The sequence below is a fragment of the Bactrocera latifrons genome, unplaced genomic scaffold (genome assembly GCF_001853355.1).
Source record: "Bactrocera latifrons isolate USDA-ARS-PBARC rearing strain unplaced genomic scaffold, ASM185335v1 scaffold_117, whole genome shotgun sequence".
In the NCBI taxonomy this organism is placed as follows: domain Eukaryota; kingdom Metazoa; phylum Arthropoda; class Insecta; order Diptera; family Tephritidae; genus Bactrocera; species Bactrocera latifrons.
The window spans coordinates 377855-400263 of record NW_017534597.1 but is presented as its reverse complement, the minus strand read 5'-3'; the positions used below and the strand labels follow the sequence as shown (position 1 = coordinate 400263).

General features: G+C 38.6%; 2 protein-coding genes across 3 annotated transcripts; both read left to right on the top strand.

Annotated features, from left to right (window-relative positions):
• The first annotated feature begins 1340 nt into the window (after positions 1–1340).
• On the top strand, positions 1341–10222 carry LOC108978070. Its single transcript, XM_018948164.1, has 7 exons — positions 1341–1543; positions 1911–3146; positions 4377–4532; positions 5890–8980; positions 9054–9198; positions 9628–9697; positions 9778–10222. The coding sequence occupies exons 1-7, from the start codon at positions 1358–1360 to the stop codon at positions 9811–9813; spliced, it is 4920 nt and encodes a 1639-aa protein (XP_018803709.1). The 5' UTR covers positions 1341–1357; the 3' UTR covers positions 9814–10222.
• Positions 10223–10704: 482 nt separating this feature from the next.
• LOC108978083 (myotubularin-related protein 13) lies at positions 10705–21770 on the top strand. 2 transcript variants are annotated; one of them, XM_018948196.1, is made up of 19 exons: positions 10705–11587; positions 11795–11895; positions 12140–12475; positions 12564–12783; positions 13037–13163; positions 13285–13659; positions 13732–13975; positions 14048–14353; positions 14411–14595; positions 14683–15040; positions 15132–15286; positions 16528–16931; positions 17002–17814; positions 17890–18279; positions 18340–19014; positions 19090–19996; positions 20100–20224; positions 21254–21336; positions 21419–21511. In XM_018948196.1, exons 1-19 carry the CDS (start codon positions 11533–11535, stop codon positions 21509–21511), a joined length of 5952 nt encoding a protein of 1983 aa, XP_018803741.1. In that variant the 5' UTR covers positions 10705–11532. The 2 variants fall into 2 exon arrangements, with proteins under 2 accessions (XP_018803741.1, XP_018803740.1); XM_018948195.1 differs by having other exon boundaries at positions 13732–14353; positions 21419–21770.
• The last annotated feature ends 639 nt before the right edge of the window (positions 21771–22409 follow it).

Below are 22409 nucleotides of genomic sequence, written 5' to 3'. Positions count from 1 at the left end.
ATATTTTTCGGTCATGTTTATACATTAAGGATAAAATGCTCACCCATAACACAAATATGAAATTTATAGAAAATAATATATTATTTCAAAGACATACTATCACCCGCTAGTTGCAAGAGTGCCAGTGTGTCCGGTCTGTCACGTTACTCTGTTACTTCTCTCAGATTTTGAGGTACCTATCATATTTAATTTTTGCACACGTCCTTTTCTTCACAAGAAGCTAAGCGTTTGTCGGAAACGCTGATATGGGACCCTTATAAGAAATAACTGCCATACAAACTGATTGATCAAAATGAAGTTCTTGTATGGAAAACTTTTTTATTTGGCAAGATATCTGCGCGAAATTTGGGAACAGTTAATGTGTAAGTACACAAGTGTGCTACAACCTTCGAACATATTGTGACCAGGATAACAAATAGTTGTCATACAAACTGAAAAAAGAAAACCAATTATTCATCAATCTTGTATTCTAATTTCTAAAAAATACAAGATTTCCCTAGGAATTTTCGACTAACCTTATCCATAATAAACTACCTCTTGTTGTTGTAGCTCTTGTAGCATCAGAAAATCGAAACATGCGAAACCTTTTCCGTTAACCCGTTGCATATTAGTTTTTAATCTTCAATTTATAAATTAAATAAATTATATTTTACGTTGATAAAAAGAAGTCGTAATAATAACAATGATGAACAYTGTAAGGAATTGATAATGAAAAGCACTGTAATAAAATATTGTCGCAAGTGCGCGAACATAGTAGTTTGTTCAAAATCAATTAGTGAAAACAATTATTGGAAAATATAGGAAACTCGGGCGAAAGCAGTTTTCAAATTAGATTTTCGTTCAAAAAAACTCATTGCAACCAATAAATTTCAAGTTTTATAACAATTAATTAATGCCATTGTTAATTAATAAAACGTATAACAATAAAAAAAGACAATAATAACAACAATTACACCATATTCAAATAGAGCAACTATTTGTTATATGTATTGTGCGCAAGCTTGCAGTACCGTTATAACCATTGCCATTTAACAACAGCAATTACAAGCCTGTAAAAAAAAAATAACTTTTATGTCGAAAAAGCAAAAATAACAACAAGCAACTACTAACTAAAACCAAAAACTAAACAAACAAGCAAAATTCAAGCAAATAGAAACCAAAAATATCACCAAGAATAAGAACCCATCGTTTGAAAAGCGGCAGCAAACACAGGAACAGAGGAGTAACCAACCAGACGTCAAGCGTATCTCGGTGCGGCATTGGTCTCGAGCATTTTATAGACTTTAATAGAAATATTAAGATTTCTAAAATCGCAAGAGCAGACTCCATACATACATATACATAGTAGTCAAACGAAATGGCATTTTCAACACAAAAGGAATTTTTCCATGTCCCCTTTATGAACGAGACGGTCGACTATGAGTGCCGGAAGGCTTGTGTCAAGCTGAAGACCTATCAATCGACCATCGATCATCGCTCTTGGGCCATGGATGAATCGTTGCAATCGAGGTTCCTTTCAGATTTGATCACCTGCCAGACGCCGGTAGGTCAAATCTTGAGGTCAACTAAATTATTGCAAAGTAATGTTAGGCCGCCGAATTCCCCAATAGCGATACAATTTCGTAAATATTTTTATGTTGATGTAATAGCTATATTTTTAATGAATTTAATTGATAGAGCGCGTAAATAGTTCTTGAAGATGAGTAAAATATATTTGTTCTTTGTAATATTTGTACAAAAATTGAGTATTATTTATAAAATACAAAATTTGAAGTTTTCAGTAGCAAGAAAATTAGTTTGTGCCAGAAAGGCACTGAGTAATGCTAAGCGTTTTTGGGGAATTCGCATGTTGTTTCTAGTACTTCAAAAGTTTTCATGTTCGCGTCAATTAAAATCGTCTTCTTTTTTAGGTTGGCGGCTACGGTGATGGTGATGGTGACGATGAGTATGATTATGATTACGATGATGATGAAACGGGCGAAGTTGCACGAGCTCCTGGCCGTAATCTTGGCTCTGGACGTGGGGGTGGTCGGGCAGGTGGACGCCCTAAAAGAGGCGTCGGTAGGCCAGTTCACACTGACAGCGGTTATATCGGCGAACCGGGTATGAGAGGTGATGAGGGAGCGGGACCTAGTGGACGTGGACGAATAGGTGGCCCCGGAGGTGGTGGTCCTAGAGGCGGTGGCGGTCCTAGAGGTGGTGGGCCTGGAGGTAGTGGTCCTGGAGGTAGTGGTCCTGGAGGTGGAGGTCCCGTTAGTGGTGCTGGAGGGTTTTCCGGTGGTGGGGGCCTAGGAGGCGGTGGGCCCAGTGGTGCATTTCCGGGGGGCGCTGATGGGAGAGGAGCTAAGCTTGGTCAAAGTGGTCTTCTTACCACTGATAGCGTAATTGCTTGCGCCAGCGAACAAATGGGAAGAATGCAGGAATTGTTACTGCACAAAAAGAATCTCGAAAAACAATTAGAGGTATCGAACGAACGCTTAAAAGTATCCAACATGGAGAATGATAAGATCAAAGAAATTATGAATAATAAATTCGATAGCAATCATTCGAAAGATTTCTACAACAAAATACAGAAGCTCACATCAGGCGGCAAAATCAATAAGGGCGAGGAAAATGAACTTTTACAGATTTACAATAAATTCGAAGATATGAGCAAGGCATACGAAATATTACAAGCAGAAAATGCCTATCTAAAGCGACTAATGGATAAATTGTCTTTACGCGCATCCTTCGAAGCACTAAAAGTAGAACCGGAAAAGAGCAACGATATTGCATTCCTACAGAACGAGGTGAACAAGTTGCGTAAGGAGCTCTCCATATTGCGCAAATTTGAAGATGATAAACTGAAGGGCACCATGGATAGCAATCGGAATAAAATGTCTGATCATGATGCTGAGACGCTCAAGGCGATTGTTAAGGAGCGTAATGCTTTGCGTGAGAAATGCAAAACCTTCAAAGATCTTGAGGCAAAGGTTTACGAGCTGCAGAAGATAGCAAAGGAAGCCGATAAAATGTCTGATAGTCTATCGAATGATTTGGATAGTCAATCTAAACATATAAATAAAATGGAACATGAGATGAAGCAGATGCAGGATTACTACGAAGATCAAATAGCCAATCATAAGTTTAATGAAGACATACTTAGGGTAAGTGTACACTAAATAGTTTATAAATAGCGCCTTCTAGAATTTCGCAACTAGATTATAGAATTTAACCTAGAAAAAATGTTAATTTCGACTGAACTTTATAGCATAAAAAGATATTTATCTTGCCTTCAATCGATCAGTTTGAGCGGCAGGTATGTGTATATGTCTCAGATGTTCCATCCGTTGATTACAATTTTCAATGACTCGTTCGGGCATTTCGACTGGTAACTGGCGCAAAACGTGAAGTTATCTGTTCACCGAAGTCTTGTCTCAATATCTCAATTGATTGATGCGACTTGTGGGAAGTGGCTCGATCTTGTTAAAACGAAATTATCACCGAGATCACAATCTTAAATTTTAGGCATCAAATAGTCATTTACCATGACGCGATAACGGTCTCCATTGCCGGTTGCGTTCTTATCGGCATGATTTTCGAAGAAATATGGAGCGATGATTCTACCGGCCCACAAACCACACCAAACAGTTGTTTTATCTGGATGAATCTCTTCAGGTTGCTATTCGTCCCAAAATGCGACAATTTCGCTTGTTTACATGGTCATTGGCCAGAAATGGGCCTCAACGCTGAACAATATTTGGTTCGAAAACGTTGGACCTTTTTGGAAATTTTCAAAAGCCCATAGAGCGAAGCGATGTAGCTTGGGAAGATCGAGTAGCATCAGTTCTTGTACAAACTGTATTTTGGACGCTTTCAATTTAAGATCTCGACATAAAATGCGTCAAGTCGTTCCATACATCAATCCGAGCCGCATCGACTCTCCAAAAAGTTTTTTTTTCCTTTTAAGTCTCTAGAAGATTTTTATCCAAAATAATGTAAATGTAAAATATAAATTAATGTAGCTCATTACCGATTATCTTTCATGTTTGGCTTAAGGCTTAACATATGTATCTTAAATTGCCAATCTGTCAGTTTAGTAGCTTTTTCGGTGATCGGAGCAATCGTGTGATTTTATCAACACGCTATGCTCGCAATGCGAATTATCTCATTGAAAATGTAATTTTCTGTAACCATTTGGTTTTGACTAGTCAGGAACCGGCATTTTCATCGGTATATTTTAAGTAGAGATTTCTTTTTGTCCTGTTTAATAACGTCGGAAATTGGATTTTCTCAATTATACATAGTTTATTTCATTAATTATATATATATTCATTACTATAAATTATTTTCGTACGTTTCGTTCGTTTAAATAATTCTCAATTTCTCTATCACAGTGTCAACTCAAAGAAATGAAAGAAGAGCTAATTCGTGCTCGCTGCAGTGCACAAAAAGCTGAGTGCTTGCAAATGGAGATCAGCAGTTTGCGGAACGAGCTGATGCGTCGTGAGCTGGCTCTGAATGACTACAACTGTCAGTACAACCAATTGATGGTAAGTTATCTAACGGTTAAATACATCATGCTCATTTAGATTAAAAATTAAGTAAGCGTTGAAATTTATTTTCGTTTCTTTTCGATTTCATAGTACAAGGCCAAAAAGTTTAGAAACAGTGGCTATTGTATGTGCAATCGAAACCCAGATGCTGGCCATGATAACGATAATTGTTTGTCGGATAACTGACTGCAATGCGAATTAGCCAATCAAATGCATATAAATCTACATATGCACATATGTATATACTTCTTCTATAAACAGTTGTACGTTTATGCCCATATCTACTACTGCTTTAAAGAATACGTATACATATATAAATATTTTTTTTTATTATTATTCACTGTATATTAATAATAAATTTTGTATAAGCTCTGTTTTTTTCTTGTTTATAATTTATGAAATTTTGTAAGTTGAATAAATCGATTGTTGAAAAATATATACACATACATTTTTAAGCAAAACCATTCATTTACAATTTTTGTAAAGCGTTGAATTCAAGCTCTTGAAAGCACAGTTTACGCTTATTTCTTTTAGTCTTCGTTCATAATTATATTTTAAATAAAATTCACGCCAATGCCGCATTTGTGTCTTGATGACATCCGAAAAATATTTCTGGTCATTTCATAATGGTTAAGGAAACTTAGTGAAAGGTCTCATTTCATAAGCTCTAAATAGCTATAAGTCTCCTAAACACAATAGTTATGATCTGTATCTCCTTTTAAAACCGAGTTATCCGTATAAGGTTAAGCGATAGGAGTTTGAGGAAAACACCCAAGGGCTCTCATTTGTCCCGCAGCAAAAATCTTTTTATTTCGAGTGCTTTGTGATTAGTATTCACAAAGAAAATGGCTCGTGTCACTTTCATGGCTGGCTCTGGAACGGATTTGCAATTCACCCGCGTTAATATCGCATTCATAGGCCAAAATTCCCCCCTCTTACTAAAAATAAGAAAAGAAAAAATAACATACATACGYATGTACATACATACATATGTATGCAAAGCTTTAATTGCGCTGGACTTGCTCGTATTTACAGCGGCAGTTTGTAGAAATGGGCTTGAAGAGCAAGTGCAGGAAAAGAGTTCGTTTTCGACAAGTTTGCTCTTCCTGCATACGCATTGACCGACATACATGGCCAGCAGACTCGGATACAGAAACGGAAGTAATAGCTGATAAATAAAATAAAGAAGGAGAACATATTATGTAAAACAAATGCTATAGAAAATACCAAAACAAAAGCGAAGGCCACTGATGACACTGATACAGAGTACTGAATATATTGTATATATATATATATATATTTTATTTTCTCCTTCGCGTTTTCCGCTGCCCGTTTGTCTTGACCTAATGCACAGAATGTCATTGATGAGCTTCAGCATAACGCCATACAAAATCTGCACGATACCCAAACGCAAACCTGCACGGATTATATGGACGAGTTGACCTTCTTCGCGCGCGCCACTTTGCACGAAATCAAGAAAGAGATAAAGAAACGTGGCGGTGACGGCGACAAAATCGGCGGTCCAGCTATTACCGATAACCTCAGTCCCGATGAGTGTTGCGCTGAGTTGCAGCGGTTACACGATATGGTCAAACAGTTGACAAGACAAAATGAATATTTGCAAAATAATGTACAGAAAGCAGCGGAAGATTATTGTGCAGAGGCGTTTACGAAATTGAGAGAAATGGAGAAGAAATACAAGAAATCCCAAGACGATATATCATATTTGAAAAGAGATAAGGATGCCCTGAATATGCATGCTATGGATAAACTGAATGAGTTCTCTGATCGTGTGGATAAAATGGGTACAGATGTGGGTAAGGCCGTTAAAGATACCGCTTATATGGATAAGGACTTGAAAGAATCTATGAAATTGGTGAAGGAAATAAGTGACATACAGTTGAAAAATGTTCAATTATCGAATGCCGTGAATGCGCTTAATACACGCGATGATCAGAGCATTATAGACGATTTACGACGGCAATTGCTCGAAGAACAAGCAAAACATAAGAAGTGCCAGGAAGAAAATAAAAAGCTAAGAGAACTGCTTGAAAAACGAGGCATTGATCCAGATTTAGCAACTAAGGATGTCATGAGAGAAGTAGCGGATGTGCAGAAGGGTGGCCCTGCCACCGACCTAGACGTTCAAAGGAGTGGTCCTTTCATTGGTGCAGACGGTCAAAAAGGTAAACCTTCTGGTGCAGGTCAATTAGCAGGGCCTGATAAAGGCGGTCCATTCATTGGCAAAGAAGATGAAAAGAAACTTGAGAGCGGCGGCGGTGAAGTGGTTGGTGCTGATGTTGTAAGAAAAGGTGGTCCTGGCGAAAGTGCAGTTGTTGGACCGGAAGCTGGTAAAAAAGATGGTCCTGACGTGGCTGATATAAGTGGTCCAAGTGCTGTAAGAAAAGACGCGCTTGATACTGCTGGCGTAAGAGGTCCAGATGCTATTAAAGCACCAACGCCTGGTGGCGGGCCTGAAGCTACGCAACCGGTTGCATCCGGCGCCGTTCCCGGCCCAGCTGCCGCCAAAGCAATTGGTCCTGCTGAGCGTGGCCCTGGAGCAGGTGGACCTGTTACGGGGGGTCCTGGTGCAGGTAACCCTGCCGTGGGTGGTCCTAGTCCTGTTGGTCTTGCTGCGGGTGGACCTCCAAAAGGTGCGCTAATTGCAGGCGGTCCTGGAATTGGTGGTGCGCCTGCCGGTAATCCTGGTGCAGATCCCGGTACAAGTGGTCAGCCTTCTGGTGGCCCAGGCACAGCAGCCACTACAGGTGGTACAGGTTACGCTACAAGTGGTCCCGGTGCAGTACCCGCCTCAGGTGGTCCGGCTGCTGGTGTTCCATCTACCGCTGGTCCTGGTGCAGGTGGCCCTATTGAGGGTGGTCCTGCTGCGGGAGGGCCTGGTCCAATTGGACCTGCTGCGGGGGGACCTGTTGCAGGTAAACCGGCTGCTGATCGTCCTGGTGCAGGTCCCGGCAGAGTTGGTCCAGCTGCCGGGGACCCAGGGACAGGAGACACTACAGGCGTTCCCGGTACAGATGGTCCGACTGGTGGGGGCTCAGGGACAGGCCCCACTACAGGTGGTCCTAAAGCAGCCCCTTCAGTAGGTGGTCCTGCTGCACGCGGTCCTGGTTTAAGTGCTCCTACTGCGGGTGGTCCTGGTGCCGGTGGTCCTGGTGCCGGTGGCCCGTCTGCCGGTGGCCCGTCTGCCGGTGGCCCGTCTGCCGGTGGCCCGGCTGCTGGTGGACCTGCTGCTGGTGGTCCTGCTGCTGGTGGTCCTGCTGCTGGTGGTCCTGCTGCTGGTGGTCCTGCTGCAGGCGATCCTGGTGCAATTGGTCCGGCTGCGAGACGTCCGGGTGCCGCTGGCCCCACTGGGGATGGTCCTGCTACGGGCGGCCCTGGCGCAGTTGGCCCTGCTGCTGGTATTCCTGGAGCAGGTGGCCCAGCTGCAGGTGATCCTGCTGCTGGTGGTCCTGCTGCTGGTGGTCCTGCTGCTGGCGGTCCTGCTGCTGGCGGTCCTGGTGCATTTGGTCTTCCTGCAGGCGGTCCGAGTGCTGCTGGTCCCACTGGGGGTGGTCCTGGTGCAGTTGGTCCTGCTGTGGGCAGTCCGGGTGCTGCTGGCCCCACTGGGGGCGGTCCTGGCGCAGTTGGCCCTGCTGCTGGTGTTCCTGGTGCTGGTGGCCCTACTGTTAGTATTCCTGGTGCAGGTGGCCCAGCTGCGAGTGGTGCAGTTCGAAGAGGTGAACCGGTTGTCGCTGAAGGTGGTGCGCCTGCAGGATATACAGGAGCCATTGGTCTTGGAGGCGCTGATCAAACACGTGGTCCTGGAGAACCGGATCGAAGTGGTCCAGGCTTAGATAAAATTGGTGGTGCAGGTCCCGTAGGCGATAGCTCCGCAATCGGTGACGGAGAAAGTGGTGGTAGAACTGACATTAAACCTGGAAAGGGAGAAGGTATTGGTGGCGGTGTTCCTGGTAGAGGACCTATTGGTCGAGGTGCACCCACTTCTGGTGGAGGCAAAAGTCGTAGAGGAAAAGGCGCGGCCGCATCAGCAGATTCAGATGCATTCCAACAATTTATCGACACTAATGCCAACACAATGATTTCGAATATAAGGGCAGGCAGTGCACTCGAAAAGGAATTACGTGCGATTCTGAATTCCTTCATGATGGAATGTGGTTTCTGCTTCTGCAAAAGTTTAGTGCCGAAAAGTAAATTTTACGCACTTTGCCATAAACTTCTGCACAATGGCATTCAGTGCATGTCTTTCCGCGAATTGGCATACATGCATAGAAAGATATTTATGGCCGCTGACAAGTTGCATCCAGGATGTCTATTGAACATGATATTAACCGAACTGGGCTTCAAGGATGGCGAGGGTCTTAAGTGTTGCCATTGCAAAAACGCTCTCTGTTGCAGCAACTCCGAGGAAATGCTCAAAGAAAAGGGTGGGTAATAAATGTTCTTTTAGTGTTGTTGCAGTAGACGATATTTTACGAGTAATTGTAATTTTTTATATAGTTAGCAAGTTGGAGCGTGATATTGAAATGGCAAAGGAATATTTGGACAGTTTGAAAGGGCATCCAAAAACGCCGAAAAATCCCTATACCTCAACTGGAAAGACATACAGAAACATGGAAGATAACTATTCAGAAGCCGTAGAAGAGTAAGCATATTTTTTGATATTGTATATGTATTTTATCCGTTATTTCCCAAGTTTATTGCTCTAACACATATTTGCAAACGCCCGCTGAAGTTTCATTTTTTGCCCTAAAAATGAAAATCCAACGTAAATTTTTTTATTTTCAATTTAAACCGTGGTTAAATCATATTTCTTTTTCCATGTATATATCCATAGCAAAAAAACATTTCTTTAAAAGTATATTGTTGCTCATACGACATGGTGTACTATATGCTTACATTAGATTTGAAGCATAACATTGACTGCGTGTAACTCTAAAAGGAACGTTTTATGAAAAAATTTGCAGAGAGGAAAATTTTGTATTATAAGCAGGGGTTTTATTACAATTTATTTGGAAAATAACGGATCCACTAATGCATATGTATAAATATGAACAAACGGCACACTTTTTAGGCTTCTAACATGTCGAGAAACAAGACCTGCTTTGTCCAGAACACACAGCAAACAAATGAAGACTCTTAAGGTGGGCAGTTCATTTAATTTTAGTGTCATCTAATCTCTTGTATTTAAAATGTTTGACCTTTCATTTCTATTCCTTTATAGGCGCGCATATTGAAATGCTCCGAAATGCTGCGATGATTATTTTACGTAAACGACGTAACGGTCAATTTCTTTGTTGTGAGCGTACGTTTGAATTGAAAACATCCAAACATACTTTGCTGCAATATCTATTTCTTAGTTTATTTTTATATTTATTCTACCGATTAAGGTTGATTTAAGTTTTTTTTTTTGCATTTTGTGGCAAATGGCATTCTAACCACAAAGAAATTATGTGAATGAAACATATTTGTTCGACAAGAGGCATGAATTGTCTTTGTTTAAAACAATTTTATTAATTCACCAACTGAGAGCATCTTTGGAGAATTAACAGAATTATTTTTTACTAAGTTTGCAATGATCAGACATGATACAGACTTTATCAATGAATGGCCGCCACGTTCACGCATATGTATGTATACATAATTTAGAGGGTTTTCCGAAACAATAATTAAAAAATTTAAATAAACAAATATATTATACTTATATTTTAACGAAATAGTGATAATTATTTTAAACACGTTAATGACAAATAACACAAAAAATTTATAGCTCCAGCAAATCACAGCTATCGAAATTCCAATTCATTTGAAAGAATTAGCGCGGAAACTAGCCTAGGCCGTGCAATTCAAAGACTTTACGTAAGAAAGGGATGAAGGATCACACGTACACAACAGTTTCGGCTCGAATTGTCAATTGTGGATATTTAATTGGTGATTTCACCAATAGGTTGCTTGAAGAGGCTGTTCTCATTATTGGGCGGAACTTACGCTTTGATCAAATACAGCATTTTCCCCGCAATAATTTAGCTCGGACATGAACCATATGAAATTTGACATTTCAGTTTGATGGCAACGCCTCTTACGTCACCCAATTGGCAGTTTTTAATTTTTTTCTTTTGGAATTGTTAAATTAATTTTCCAGCTGTCTTTGTGGGTGTAGTAGACTGGCATTTGGAAAAGGCAAAATAATTATTTTGAGCGTTGTTCGTAGATGTGTGTGTCGTGTAAACATTAAGAAGAAAAAGGTGGTTTGGCTAAGAATTTGTGCGCAAAGCGGAGCGGCGACGAACGTGCGCGCCAATTTGTTTATAATAAAACATTTTAAGAAGGAATTTCATTTGCATTGTATTGTTGGACACAAACGGCAGATTGTATGTACCTTGGTGGCTAGCTGATTACTCGTTGGATTGTATAGACATCGGTAACAAAAGATACAAAACAAAAAATTCTACAGGGTGTGGTTGTTGTGCAGTGGTCGATTATTCAAAAGATGAAATGAAATTGATTAAAAAATGTGTTGTATGTATATTTATGGTGTATCCATTGTGTTGGTGAATTGCAAAACGAATACGCATAAAACATATTGTAAATTAATTTATGCGAAACGCGAACGAAATTGAGGAATTTATGCAAATTTTGGTGATACACAGTTTTTAATGTTGTTGACAGTGACGGCAAGGTGGAAATCAAGCGATACCGGAGCGTTTATATACATGTTACATTCATAATAAAAATCTAAGAACTAAAACAAATGCAATCAGCTATTTAGTTGTGTTCCATCATTGTGAGGAAGGACCAATACAGAATTAGTGACGTTGACAATCGCGACGTCAATGCCAACGTCGTCGTCTGCGTCGCTTTAAGTCTGTTGCACTTTACCAAGAGCAGGTGTATACAGCGCCAATAGCCGACGTTGGTGTATGACCGGCTGAAATGAAAAAAAGCAAAACGCCGCTGCAACAATAACAATATCGACATCATGTCGCGGCTTGCTGATTATTTCGTTATTGTTGGCTATGATAACGATAAAGAACGTGAGTAATTTGTAATTCTTTCTATATATACATTTCTGCATACATATTTGAGTATTTGCATATAATAAGAAGATAAATTATATACATACATACATATTTATATGTAATTTAATTTGCTATAGTACTGCTTCTATTTTTTTTTATTTGACGAATTAAAAAAAATCAGAACCCATAAGTAATTTACAATTTATGATTGATAAATTCTAGGGACTGCTGCTGGTAACATACACATGTCATGTGGCAAGATAGTGCAGCGTTTTCCGGAAAAGGACTGGCCGGATACTCCATTTATCGAAGGCATAGAGTGGGTACGTTTGTAAATGAATGTTAACATATTCAAATGAATTATTTTATGTGTTTAAGTATGAGCTCATAAAAACATAAGCAACAAAAGGCCTGGCTGTCTAGTATGTATCTAACATTTTTCAAACAATTATAACATATTACTATGTTATTTCACTCATTTGATTATGCTATTATGTAAAGTATCCAAAATAGAAAGTACTCTACAAGTTTGATTCTGATAAGTTTGTTTGTTTGCATATGAAATAGTTTTGTCAACCACTTGGCTGGGGTTTGTCGTACGATAAGCAAGAACCAAAATTTTTCACTTCCGTACTTACTGATATCGATGCAAATAAGCATTACTGTGCCTGTCTTAGCTTCCATGAAACATTGGCCATCACACTTAATAAAGTCATTGATGAAGAAGATGAGGCAACTGCTACCGTCAGCAGCATTGGTGGTTCCAAATTTCAACCTGTGATTACGGGCAGCACTAACGGCGGTGGAAGTGCTAATAATAGCATAATATCTCATCACAGCGTTATGTATGCGCCCAAATGTTTGGTGCTAATATCACGGCTCGATTATGGAGATACATTTAAGGTAATTCTAATTAGAATAATTTCAAATTATCAGTAAATATATTTTATTATATAAACAAACTGATCTAAATGTAATTTATTGTTTACAGAACTGTCTAGGCACTATTTACACAGTATACATTGAGAATCTGCCCTACGCATTAGAAAATCTCATTGGTAATATACTTGGCTGTATACAGGTGCCACCGCCAGGCGGTCCGCAAGTACGCTTCTCCATAGGAGCGGGCGATAAGCAATCGCTACAGCCGCCTCAGTCGCCGTCGTTACCAGTGACGGGTACAGCTGTTTACTTTGTTTTTAAGCAATTAGGTATGCAGCTATTCAAATATATACTAAAAAGCACACAAACATATATATTATGTACATATGTGCTTTCTTGTGTGGTAAATTTTATAATTTATTCTTATTAATTATTATTATTATTTTCAATATGACGCATTTCAATGCAATCCATCGAAAAATGTGATATTTACACCTCTTAACCACAACATCGACCGTTTTTACATATGGAATCACTGGTGTCGGGTATCTGCTTTGCTAATATGTATAATGTCGCGGTTAGGTATTAAAAATGTACTTATACTGCTGTGCGCGGTTATGACGGAGAATAAAATTCTATTCCATTCAAAAAGCTATTCACATTTGACTGAAAGCTGCAAGGCTCTGGTATCATTGATGTATCCATTCAGGTAAATAAATTTGATATGAGTTCTTTCAATTTACCTGTCTGTATTTATTTTCAATATATCATTCTATGTAAACAATATGCTATAATATAGTACGTAATTCTTAATATTTTCTTCAATATAGATACACGCACGTGTACATTCCGATATTGCCGGCACCGTTAACCGAAGTTCTCTCCACACCAACCCCCTTTATAATGGGCATACACAGTTCATTAGTCAGCGAGATCACCGATCTGCTGGATGTTATAGTCGTAGACCTAGACGGAGGCATGGTGACGATACCAGAATCATTGTCACCACCAGTGCCCATACTGCCATCACCACTGTGGGAACAGACTCAAGAGCTGCTTACAATGATTCTATTTCCTCATCTTTCACAGGCTGATTTGGCATTTCCATCGCTTGAGAAACCAACTAATTATCCGAAGTCAGATGCCATAATAGATAAGGAGTTGCGTGCTATTTTCATGCGCCTCTTTGCACAATTACTGCAAGGGTAAAAATAGAATATGCCTGTATACTCAAAAAAATTAAATTTAATATTTTTCATTGCTGTTTATTTTTACAGATACCGCTCATGTCTGACTATTATACGCATACATCCTAAACCGGTGATAACTTTTCACAAGGCCGGCTTTTTGGGTGCACGTGATCTGATAGAAAGTGAATTTTTGTTTCGCGTTTTGGACAGCATGTTCTTTACCACCTTCGTGAATGAACGTGGACCACCGTGGCGTTCTGCCGATGCTTGGGATGAATTATACAGCTCTATGAATGAGATTTTGAAGAGCGAGGCGCAAAATAAGAGCTTAGTAAGTTGCCTAAAAATTTCGATTAATTTTTGTACAACTCACCATATTACACATAATCATAATTTCTTCCAGGTTCCAATACACATACAAGAGTTGGGAAAAACACTATACGAAAACGAGTGTCCAAGTCAACAGGTTTACGCACAGAAAGTACTCCGCCCGCCGGATGGCTCTTTCCATCGTATACACCAGCCAGCATTTCCACGTATTAGCAGCGAAAAAGTGGAGCTGATTATAAATGATGGCATGCGCAAGAATTGCATTTCGCATCGTTTAACGGTATTGCGCAATCAAATGCGCATCATCCCCATGGGTCCGCGCTTACCCGAAGTGCTAGATGTGCGCCCAGCCATCTTAAATTCCGCACGCCGACTCGAGGTATTTGCACATTATATAACACGTATATATTAAAAAAAAAAATTTTTTTCTTTGAAGGTGCTAAAAACTTGTGTCGCTTATATTTTTGAAAATAAAATCGCCGATGCGCGCAAACTAGTGCCCGCTGTGATGCGCACACTCAAACACCGTGATGCACGTCTAATACTCTGTCGTGAACTATTCGGCTATGTGCATGGCAATAAGGCGATACTCGACCATCAACAGTTCGACTTGGTGATTAAGTGAGTTCTTAACGAAATATGATTCGAATTTATAAATATAAAAGTATATATATTAAATATCATATTAACATTAATCACAACTGACAGATTTATGAATAAAACAATACAAAATTCCACGGGTATTGATGAGTACACCGTTGCGGCGGCACTATTGCCCATGTCCACTATCTTTTGCCGCAAGCTTTCAACGGGTATAGTACAATTTGCCTACACCTGCATACAGGACCATCCCATATGGAAGAACTTGCAATTCTGGGAGTCTACTTTCTATCAGGATGTGCAGACACAGATTAAAGCTTTGTACATGCAACGACGGCGACAAATTGAAAATAATAAGGAATCCAATATTGTATTGGACGATGTGCCGCTGGAAGAGCCAACTGCGCTTGAGATAACAGCCGAACAAATGCGTAAAAGTCCAACGCTGGAGGAGGAAAAAAAGAACGTAATTAGCTCAAAATTTTGTTTTCCTATTTTTCTATAGAGGACTTTGACACTGTAAAGAGATAAATTTCTTGTTTGATATTACTTTTTAGGAATTAGCGCAATCAGAAGAATCTACGCTTTACAGTCAAGCCATTCACTATGCTAATCGTATGGTGTCCTTACTAATACCACCCGATGTGAATGCAGTGGGACCGAAGCCGAAGCAATCCTTTCGCTTAGACGATAATCAAAGCGTATCGAATAGGTGAGTTTCCGATTATTTTTATATTGTTATTAAATTTATTTCGATGTATTAGAAACAGATTTTATTTTTTAAAATTTCTTAAATCAAATCTTTATTAATATTATTTCTTAGATTATTATACATTTTATTTCTTTATTTTGACTCGTTAAATGTATTGAAATTGCTGTACAGAACTTTTGAAACTCGTCGAGACTAGTAAAAACTAGATTTTCCTTAATTCTTGAAGAAATATACGAATATTAATTTGTATATTATTATACTTGCAATTTGTTTGTACTTTTAATTTTAAAATGTTTATGAATTTGACTAAAAATATAATATCAGTTTTCTCCATTTATTTATAGAACAAATACTTTTCTTAGATTGAGGTACGATTTTGTTCTTATTTGTTGTAAGCACCTGCATATTATTTTTATTTATTTCTTCACTTATTTTTATTATTATTTTTAATATACAATAAAATGCACGTTTTTGCTTCCGCGTTTGAAATTAACAAAATTTGCGTGAAATTAACAAAAAACGCATAAAATATATATAAATGACCTGCATGACGAGTAGTCGATTTAGCTATGACCGTCTGTCTGTATTTACAGTAGTTACTCAGTTTTTGAAATATCGATTTGACACACGTCCTTTTCTTCACAAAAAGCTGGTTATTTGTAGGAAAAGCCCAAAGCGGACCGTTCAAATTGAACTATCAAAATCATACCCTTTAAACTTTTTTATTTAACGAGATATCTTCACGAAATTTGGTACGGATTGTTTCCGGCTTCGATATAACGATCACATTTGAGGTTAGATTCTGGGTTTCATACATTCTAAAGAGAATTTTCGGATTTATATCTTCGACGGGTTTTCAGATTAATGACTTATTGCATACATTTTTTCTATAAAAATTCATTAAATTAAAAATTTGTTGCTAATTTTGAAGCATTGCAGTTTAAATATAAGACAGATTCTTAAAAAAAAATACATTGTTTTTATTATTTTATTTAATATTAGCGGGAAAACGCTGTTAAACGCTTATTTTTTTGAATATAATACACCGAAATAGTTTTCACTAATAATATTTTACATACTTTGCACAAAGAAATCTTTTAGAGGAATTCAAACCATATTTAGTATTTATAAACGAAAATTTCATAATTAAACTAAACTATGATTCGCATTGATTAACGCAATACATCAGTTTGGTTTTGTTCTCAACTTTAAACAAATGTTTCGTATCATTTTCATTACAGTATTATGGGCTCGCACAGCTTAAGCGAACATTCAGACGAGGGCTTTGAGGAGAACGACGCACTGGAAGTGGGCGGTGCAGTCGGCAAAATGGTGTCACGATTCATCGATCGCGTTTGTACTGAGGGTGGCGTTACGTCTGAGCATATACGCAATTTACATGATATGGTGCCCGGTGTAGTACATATGCATATTGAAACGCTGGAATCGGTATATCTGGAATCTAAAAGGCATCCACATGTGCAAAAGCCAAAGATACAAGCGCCATGTCTGCTGCCAGGCGAAGAGATTGTAACGGATCATTTGCGTTGCTATCTCATGCCGGACGGCCGAGAAGATGACACACAAAGCTGGATACCAGCCGAGGGCGCATTGTTCTTAACAAATTATCGTATTGTGTTCAAAGGTGAGTGAAATTTAAAATACGACTATTATGCAACAAAAATTAACTGCTTTTTAATGTCACTGCATTTTAGGCTCACCCTGTGATCCACTCGCTTGCGAACAGACCATTATTCGCGCATTTCCCATCTCCTCAATGCTGAAGGAGAAGAAAATCTCAGTACTATATCTTTCGCATTTAGATCAAACCCTGCCGGAGGGTTTGCAGTTGCGTTCTAGCACCTTCCAGTTGATGAAAATAGCTTTCGATACGGAAGTGACGCCGGAAATGATTGAAACTTTTCGTAAAATACTCACAAAGGCTCGCCATCCAATCGATGAGTTCGAGCACTTTGCCTTCCAATCGTACGGTACCATCATGCATGGCACCGCACCATCTAAAACCAAAGAAAAATACTCAACACTAAAGGGTTTCGCTAAGAAAACGATTTTACGCAAATTCAAACAAAAAACGCCAGCCAAACGTAAATTAGTTACTTCGACATTAGATTTTGATACGCTCGGTCCTTCAACAGAGGCGATAGACACACATTCTTTAGACGACGAACTCGAAGATGATGAGTTCGAGACAAATACGGACACAATGCCACGCTTACTGACCGCCAAAGATGTGGAGCGCATGCGAGAACGTAGCTATGTGCGCGATTGGAAACGTTTAGGCTTTGACGAGGCACAAAATGGCTTCCGCATAACCACCGTAAATGCCAACTACAGTTTATGTCGTTCATATCCTGCGCTGTTGGTTGCGCCTGTGCAAATTAATGATGCGGCGCTTTTGCATCTTGGACGATGCTACAAGAGTCAACGCATACCTGTGGCCACATGGCGACATCGGAATGGCGCTCTCTTGATACGAGGCGCTCTGCCACATAGCAAATCAGTGATCGGTGAGTTTGAAGTTTCAAAATTGTATTGTAATTGTATATATATATATATATATATATATATATTAATTATCCTAGGCATGCTGAAAAACTCCACCGGTTCGAATACGATGTCACATGACGTCGCCAACTATCACGAGCAAGATAAATATATTTCAGCGCTAATTGACTCCATGCCAAAGAATCTCTCCCTAGCATTGGCGCAATACACAATGACTGGCATGAATTTGTCCATGAATTCATTGTTATTGAACGCTACCGATGAGTCGGCCTACCTCAATCGCGCAGATACTTCGTTGACACCCGAGGTTAGTCGTAAACACAAGTCGGCGATTTCAGGTAGTGGTAGTGAATCTAAATCGAATAATTGGACCGATTCACTAAAACCAAAATCGAATACTATAAAGAACAATTCATCGGTGACGGCGGCCGCAGCAGCATATCGGAAGTTACGGCTTTATGTCTTAGGTATTTCCTTTCTTATTTTCGCACTTGCTCACTATATCCTTCCTCCTTGCATTCATTTAGGTGAGAAATCTCAAACAAAATCCGGCATCAACGCAGATCTCTGTGCAGAATTCATAGCCGTCGACTATGCCGATTACCGGCAAACGCGCATCGCTTTCAAGAAGCTAATGCGCGCCTGTCTGCCCTCGAATACAACCAACGATGCCGACCAAACATTCGCCAAAAGCGTTGAACAGTCGGAGTGGTTACAGCAAATTTCTTCACTCCTACAACTCTCCGGTGCAGTAGTCGATCTAATGGATCTGCAGGAGTCTAGTGTGATGCTCTCACTGGAGGATGGCTGGGATATAACCGCGCAAATATCATCAATTGCACAACTCTGCCTCGATCCCTACTATCGCACAATGGAGGGTTTCCGTGTGCTCATCGAAAAGGATTGGATCGCATTTGGACATCGTTTTGCGCATCGCAGCAATCTGAAGCCAACCCATGGCAACTCAAGTATTGCATTTGCTCCGACCTTTTTGCAATTTCTAGACGCTGTCTACCAAATACAACGACAGTTTCCAATGGCATTTGAATTCAATGAGTTCTATGTGCGCTTCTTGGCCTACCATATGGTTTCGTGTCGTTTCCGCACCTTTCTTTTTGACTGCGAGGTGGAACGTTTCGATTTAGGTATCGCATCTGTGGAGGATAAACGTGGTTCGCTGGGCACCAAACATCATCTATTGGGTAATAATTTTAAGCTTTGTGTGTATATACGATTGGCAAATCATATTCATATCCCTTACGTAATTATTCCTACAGGTAATACGGGGTCCGATGACGAGGGTGTCTATCCCATGGACGTACGCAGTAAAGCACAATCTTCGGTGAATTTCAATCGCATAGGTCACTCTATATTCGATTACATCGAACGACAACACGCGAAGACACAAATCTTCTACAATTTTATGTATTGTGTACGAGATGATGTACTGCGTCCACAGAGTTCAGTGCCCGCCCTCGATCTATGGGCATATTACACGAACGAAGAACTGGCACAGGGTCCACCTTACGATCTGGAGCTCACCAATGCCGATGATGAAATCGATTTATCTGAATTGCGTGGCAAACGCATCGTGATTAGCGCCGGTTATGATAACATCGAGAAAAGCAATGCGAATGCCTTCGTTTGTCTGCTGAGCGATGTACGTCAAGCGGAAACCGAACGTGGTTATTTACCACAGAAATGGTTGCAAGTGTGGGACCAATTGGAAGTGCCGCCAATGGAGGAGTTAACACGCAAATCCTCGCTTAGCAGCATTCTCTTGCAGTCACACGGCAAATTGGCACCCAAACGCTCTACGTTAGAGATTTTGATGAAGGGCCGTCAAAGTGGCTATCAGGATAAATATTTTCATCCGCATCGTTTCGAGAAGCATCCATACACCACACCAACGAACTGCAATCACTGCACGAAGCTGTTATGGGGTCCGGTGGGCTACCGCTGCATGGACTGTGGTAATTCGTATCACGAGAAATGCACCGAAATATCGCTGAAGAATTGCACGAAATATAAAGCAGTCGACGGTGTGGTACCGCCGAATGTGAACATCTCGCAGGGTGACACCGCCAGCATAGCATCGAGTGCTGCCACAACAGCGCGCACATCCAGTCATCATTTCTACAATCAGTTCAGCAGTAATGTGGCGGAGAATCGCACGCATGAAGGGTTAGTTGAGATTATTTATGTTTCATTTGCATGTTACTGCAGGTTTTTTGTTGCGGGCTAAATAATAATCCATGATCATACTTGGTTTTCTTTCTCTTTGCAGTCATCTTTATAAGCGCGGCGCTCTTCTGAAAGGCTGGAAACAGCGTTGGTTTGTCTTGGACTCTATAAAACATCAACTACGCTATTATGACTCCGGTGAGGATTCGCAATGCAAAGGAGTCATAGGTAAATTTCTATATTTTTTGTACTTTTTTTTTATCTTGCGTTTAAGATAAAGAAATTTTTAATCTTAGTAATTTTATTTGTTTGAATGGTTTCTTAATTAACTAAGCCTTCCTCGTAGCCTTTTAGTTTTTTTATATGCAGTCATTGTTGTTTTTTTTTTTTTTTTTTTGTTATTATTGTTAAGTTTTTATTAATAAAGTCAGTTTATTACTTCTTTTATCGTATGTGTGATGCCTTAGATATTTCAAAATTAATTAAAATGTGCATTGTTTTTCGAATAAATATATTGTAAGTTTAGTTTTTGTATGAAAAAAGCAATAATTTTATTATTATCCCTTTACAATATTTTACATATTATACATATACTTTTATTTTATATATTATTGTAGTATTGCTTTAAATATCTGGAAAATTCGTGTTTTTCTGTTTTTAGATTTTTTTATTAATACTTTTCAACTAAAATATTTCCTTCTATTACATATTTTTTTTTTATATATAGTATTTATTCGCAATCTATCAAATGAGAATCGGCAAATTTTTTAAATACATTAATAGTGACAGGATTGATTGTTCTACATTGAGACTAATCAATATACTATTATGTATTTTATGCTTGTATTTTTTTTTTTTGTGTTAGCTGTGCCACTCGAATACAATTTTTTTCAATGTTTTTATTTTTGGGAAATTTTTTTTCGAAATTTCTTGTAATTAAGTTCCCAAAAATATTTGCTAATCGAATTGAATTATAATCTTTTAGTTATATTTATTTTTGAATTTAAATATCTCAGTTATTAAAAAAATCGAATTTTTTACCTTTTGATCACTTCGATTATTATATTAAACGAAATTTTAATTATAGCATCAATAAACGCTTAAGATAAAACCAAAAAATATTTTAATATATTCAAACAGTGCAATTYTACATATACATACATACATACTTTACATACATACATACATACTTGTTTACATATTTAATATTTCTTTTTTCTCATTGTTTTCTGCAATATTCGCCACATCATCAAACAGAATTGGCGGAAGTGCAATCGGTGACACCGGCGCAGCCCGCACAAATTGGCACGAAACGCATCGACGAGAAGGGCTTCTTCGATGTAAGTATACGAAATACCGTATTATAGTTGCATAAATCATAACAATTCAACGAAATGCATACACGCTTCCCCTCTTTTGCAGTTGAAGACCAATCGTCGCACGTACAATTTCTATGCCGTAAATGCGAATTTGGCACAAGAATGGATTGAGAAAATTCAAGCCTGCCTACAGTAGATGAAATTTAGCATAGACGCGCCCATTAGCAGTGTATTCATCAACGATATTCCGTTTCTTGCACGTATTATTTTAGTTACATACATATATAACGTAAGCTGCTTCTAAGTTACGTGGAAAAAAGTAGAAAATACGGTAGGGAAATCAAAACGCAACGCTTTATGAAAGAGTTTGGCGTTAAACTTATCATTATATATTTATGTATAAATACTAGCGATTAAATGTGTATATTTAAGCTATGTGTGTGTATTTACTACTTTTATGTCTTATTTATTCTTATTTGTTTTCTATATATATTATTTTGCATAAAACATTAAATTTATACATTCATCAATACAACATAATGTCAACCAACGACAAACATATTTGATAAGCATTAGTGCAAATAAAGAAATCAAATAAGCTAAATACATTCATACAAAAACACGCTTAACGACGCTCTGTCAGCTTTGTGCGTGGCGTATTTTGTATTTATTTATTTCAACTGCTGGCTTATTAGGCGTGAATTTAAGCAAACGCCACTTCCATGCACTAGCACCGTATTGCATTTGTATTTGTAATAGCATATTATCATATGTGTATACTAATAACGTGTTATTCTTTAGTATACTCATAATTATAATAGTTATTGATGTTTTTACTATAAAAAAAATAATACACTGCAATAACCAGAGCTACCATATATATTTAATTTCAAGAAACACTGTTTTTCAATACACAAAAGAAAGACTATAAATATACAATGAATTCATTCATGTATTATACACATACATACATGCATACATAAAATATACGTAATACGTAGTGTACCAAAAGATATTTGAATATGCAATACAATATGCTTATACATACATATAAACATTATATAATTAAATTTATAACATAATAAATAGACTTT

Coding starts and splice junctions, on each gene's coding strand:
- LOC108978070 (XM_018948164.1), top strand. CDS start 1,358: ATGGCATTTTCAACACAAAAGGAATTTTTCCATGTCCCCTTTATGAAC. Junction 4,533..5,889: donor GTCAGTACAACCAATTGATG/GTAAGTTATCTA, acceptor CCTAATGCACAG/AATGTCATTGATGAGCTTCA. Junction 8,981..9,053: donor GGAAATGCTCAAAGAAAAGG/GTGGGTAATAAA, acceptor TTTTTTATATAG/TTAGCAAGTTGGAGCGTGAT.
- LOC108978083 (XM_018948195.1), top strand. CDS start 11,533: ATGTCGCGGCTTGCTGATTATTTCGTTATTGTTGGCTATGATAACGAT. Junction 11,588..11,794: donor CTATGATAACGATAAAGAAC/GTGAGTAATTTG, acceptor GATAAATTCTAG/GGACTGCTGCTGGTAACATA. Junction 15,041..15,131: donor TGGAGGAGGAAAAAAAGAAC/GTAATTAGCTCA, acceptor ATTACTTTTTAG/GAATTAGCGCAATCAGAAGA.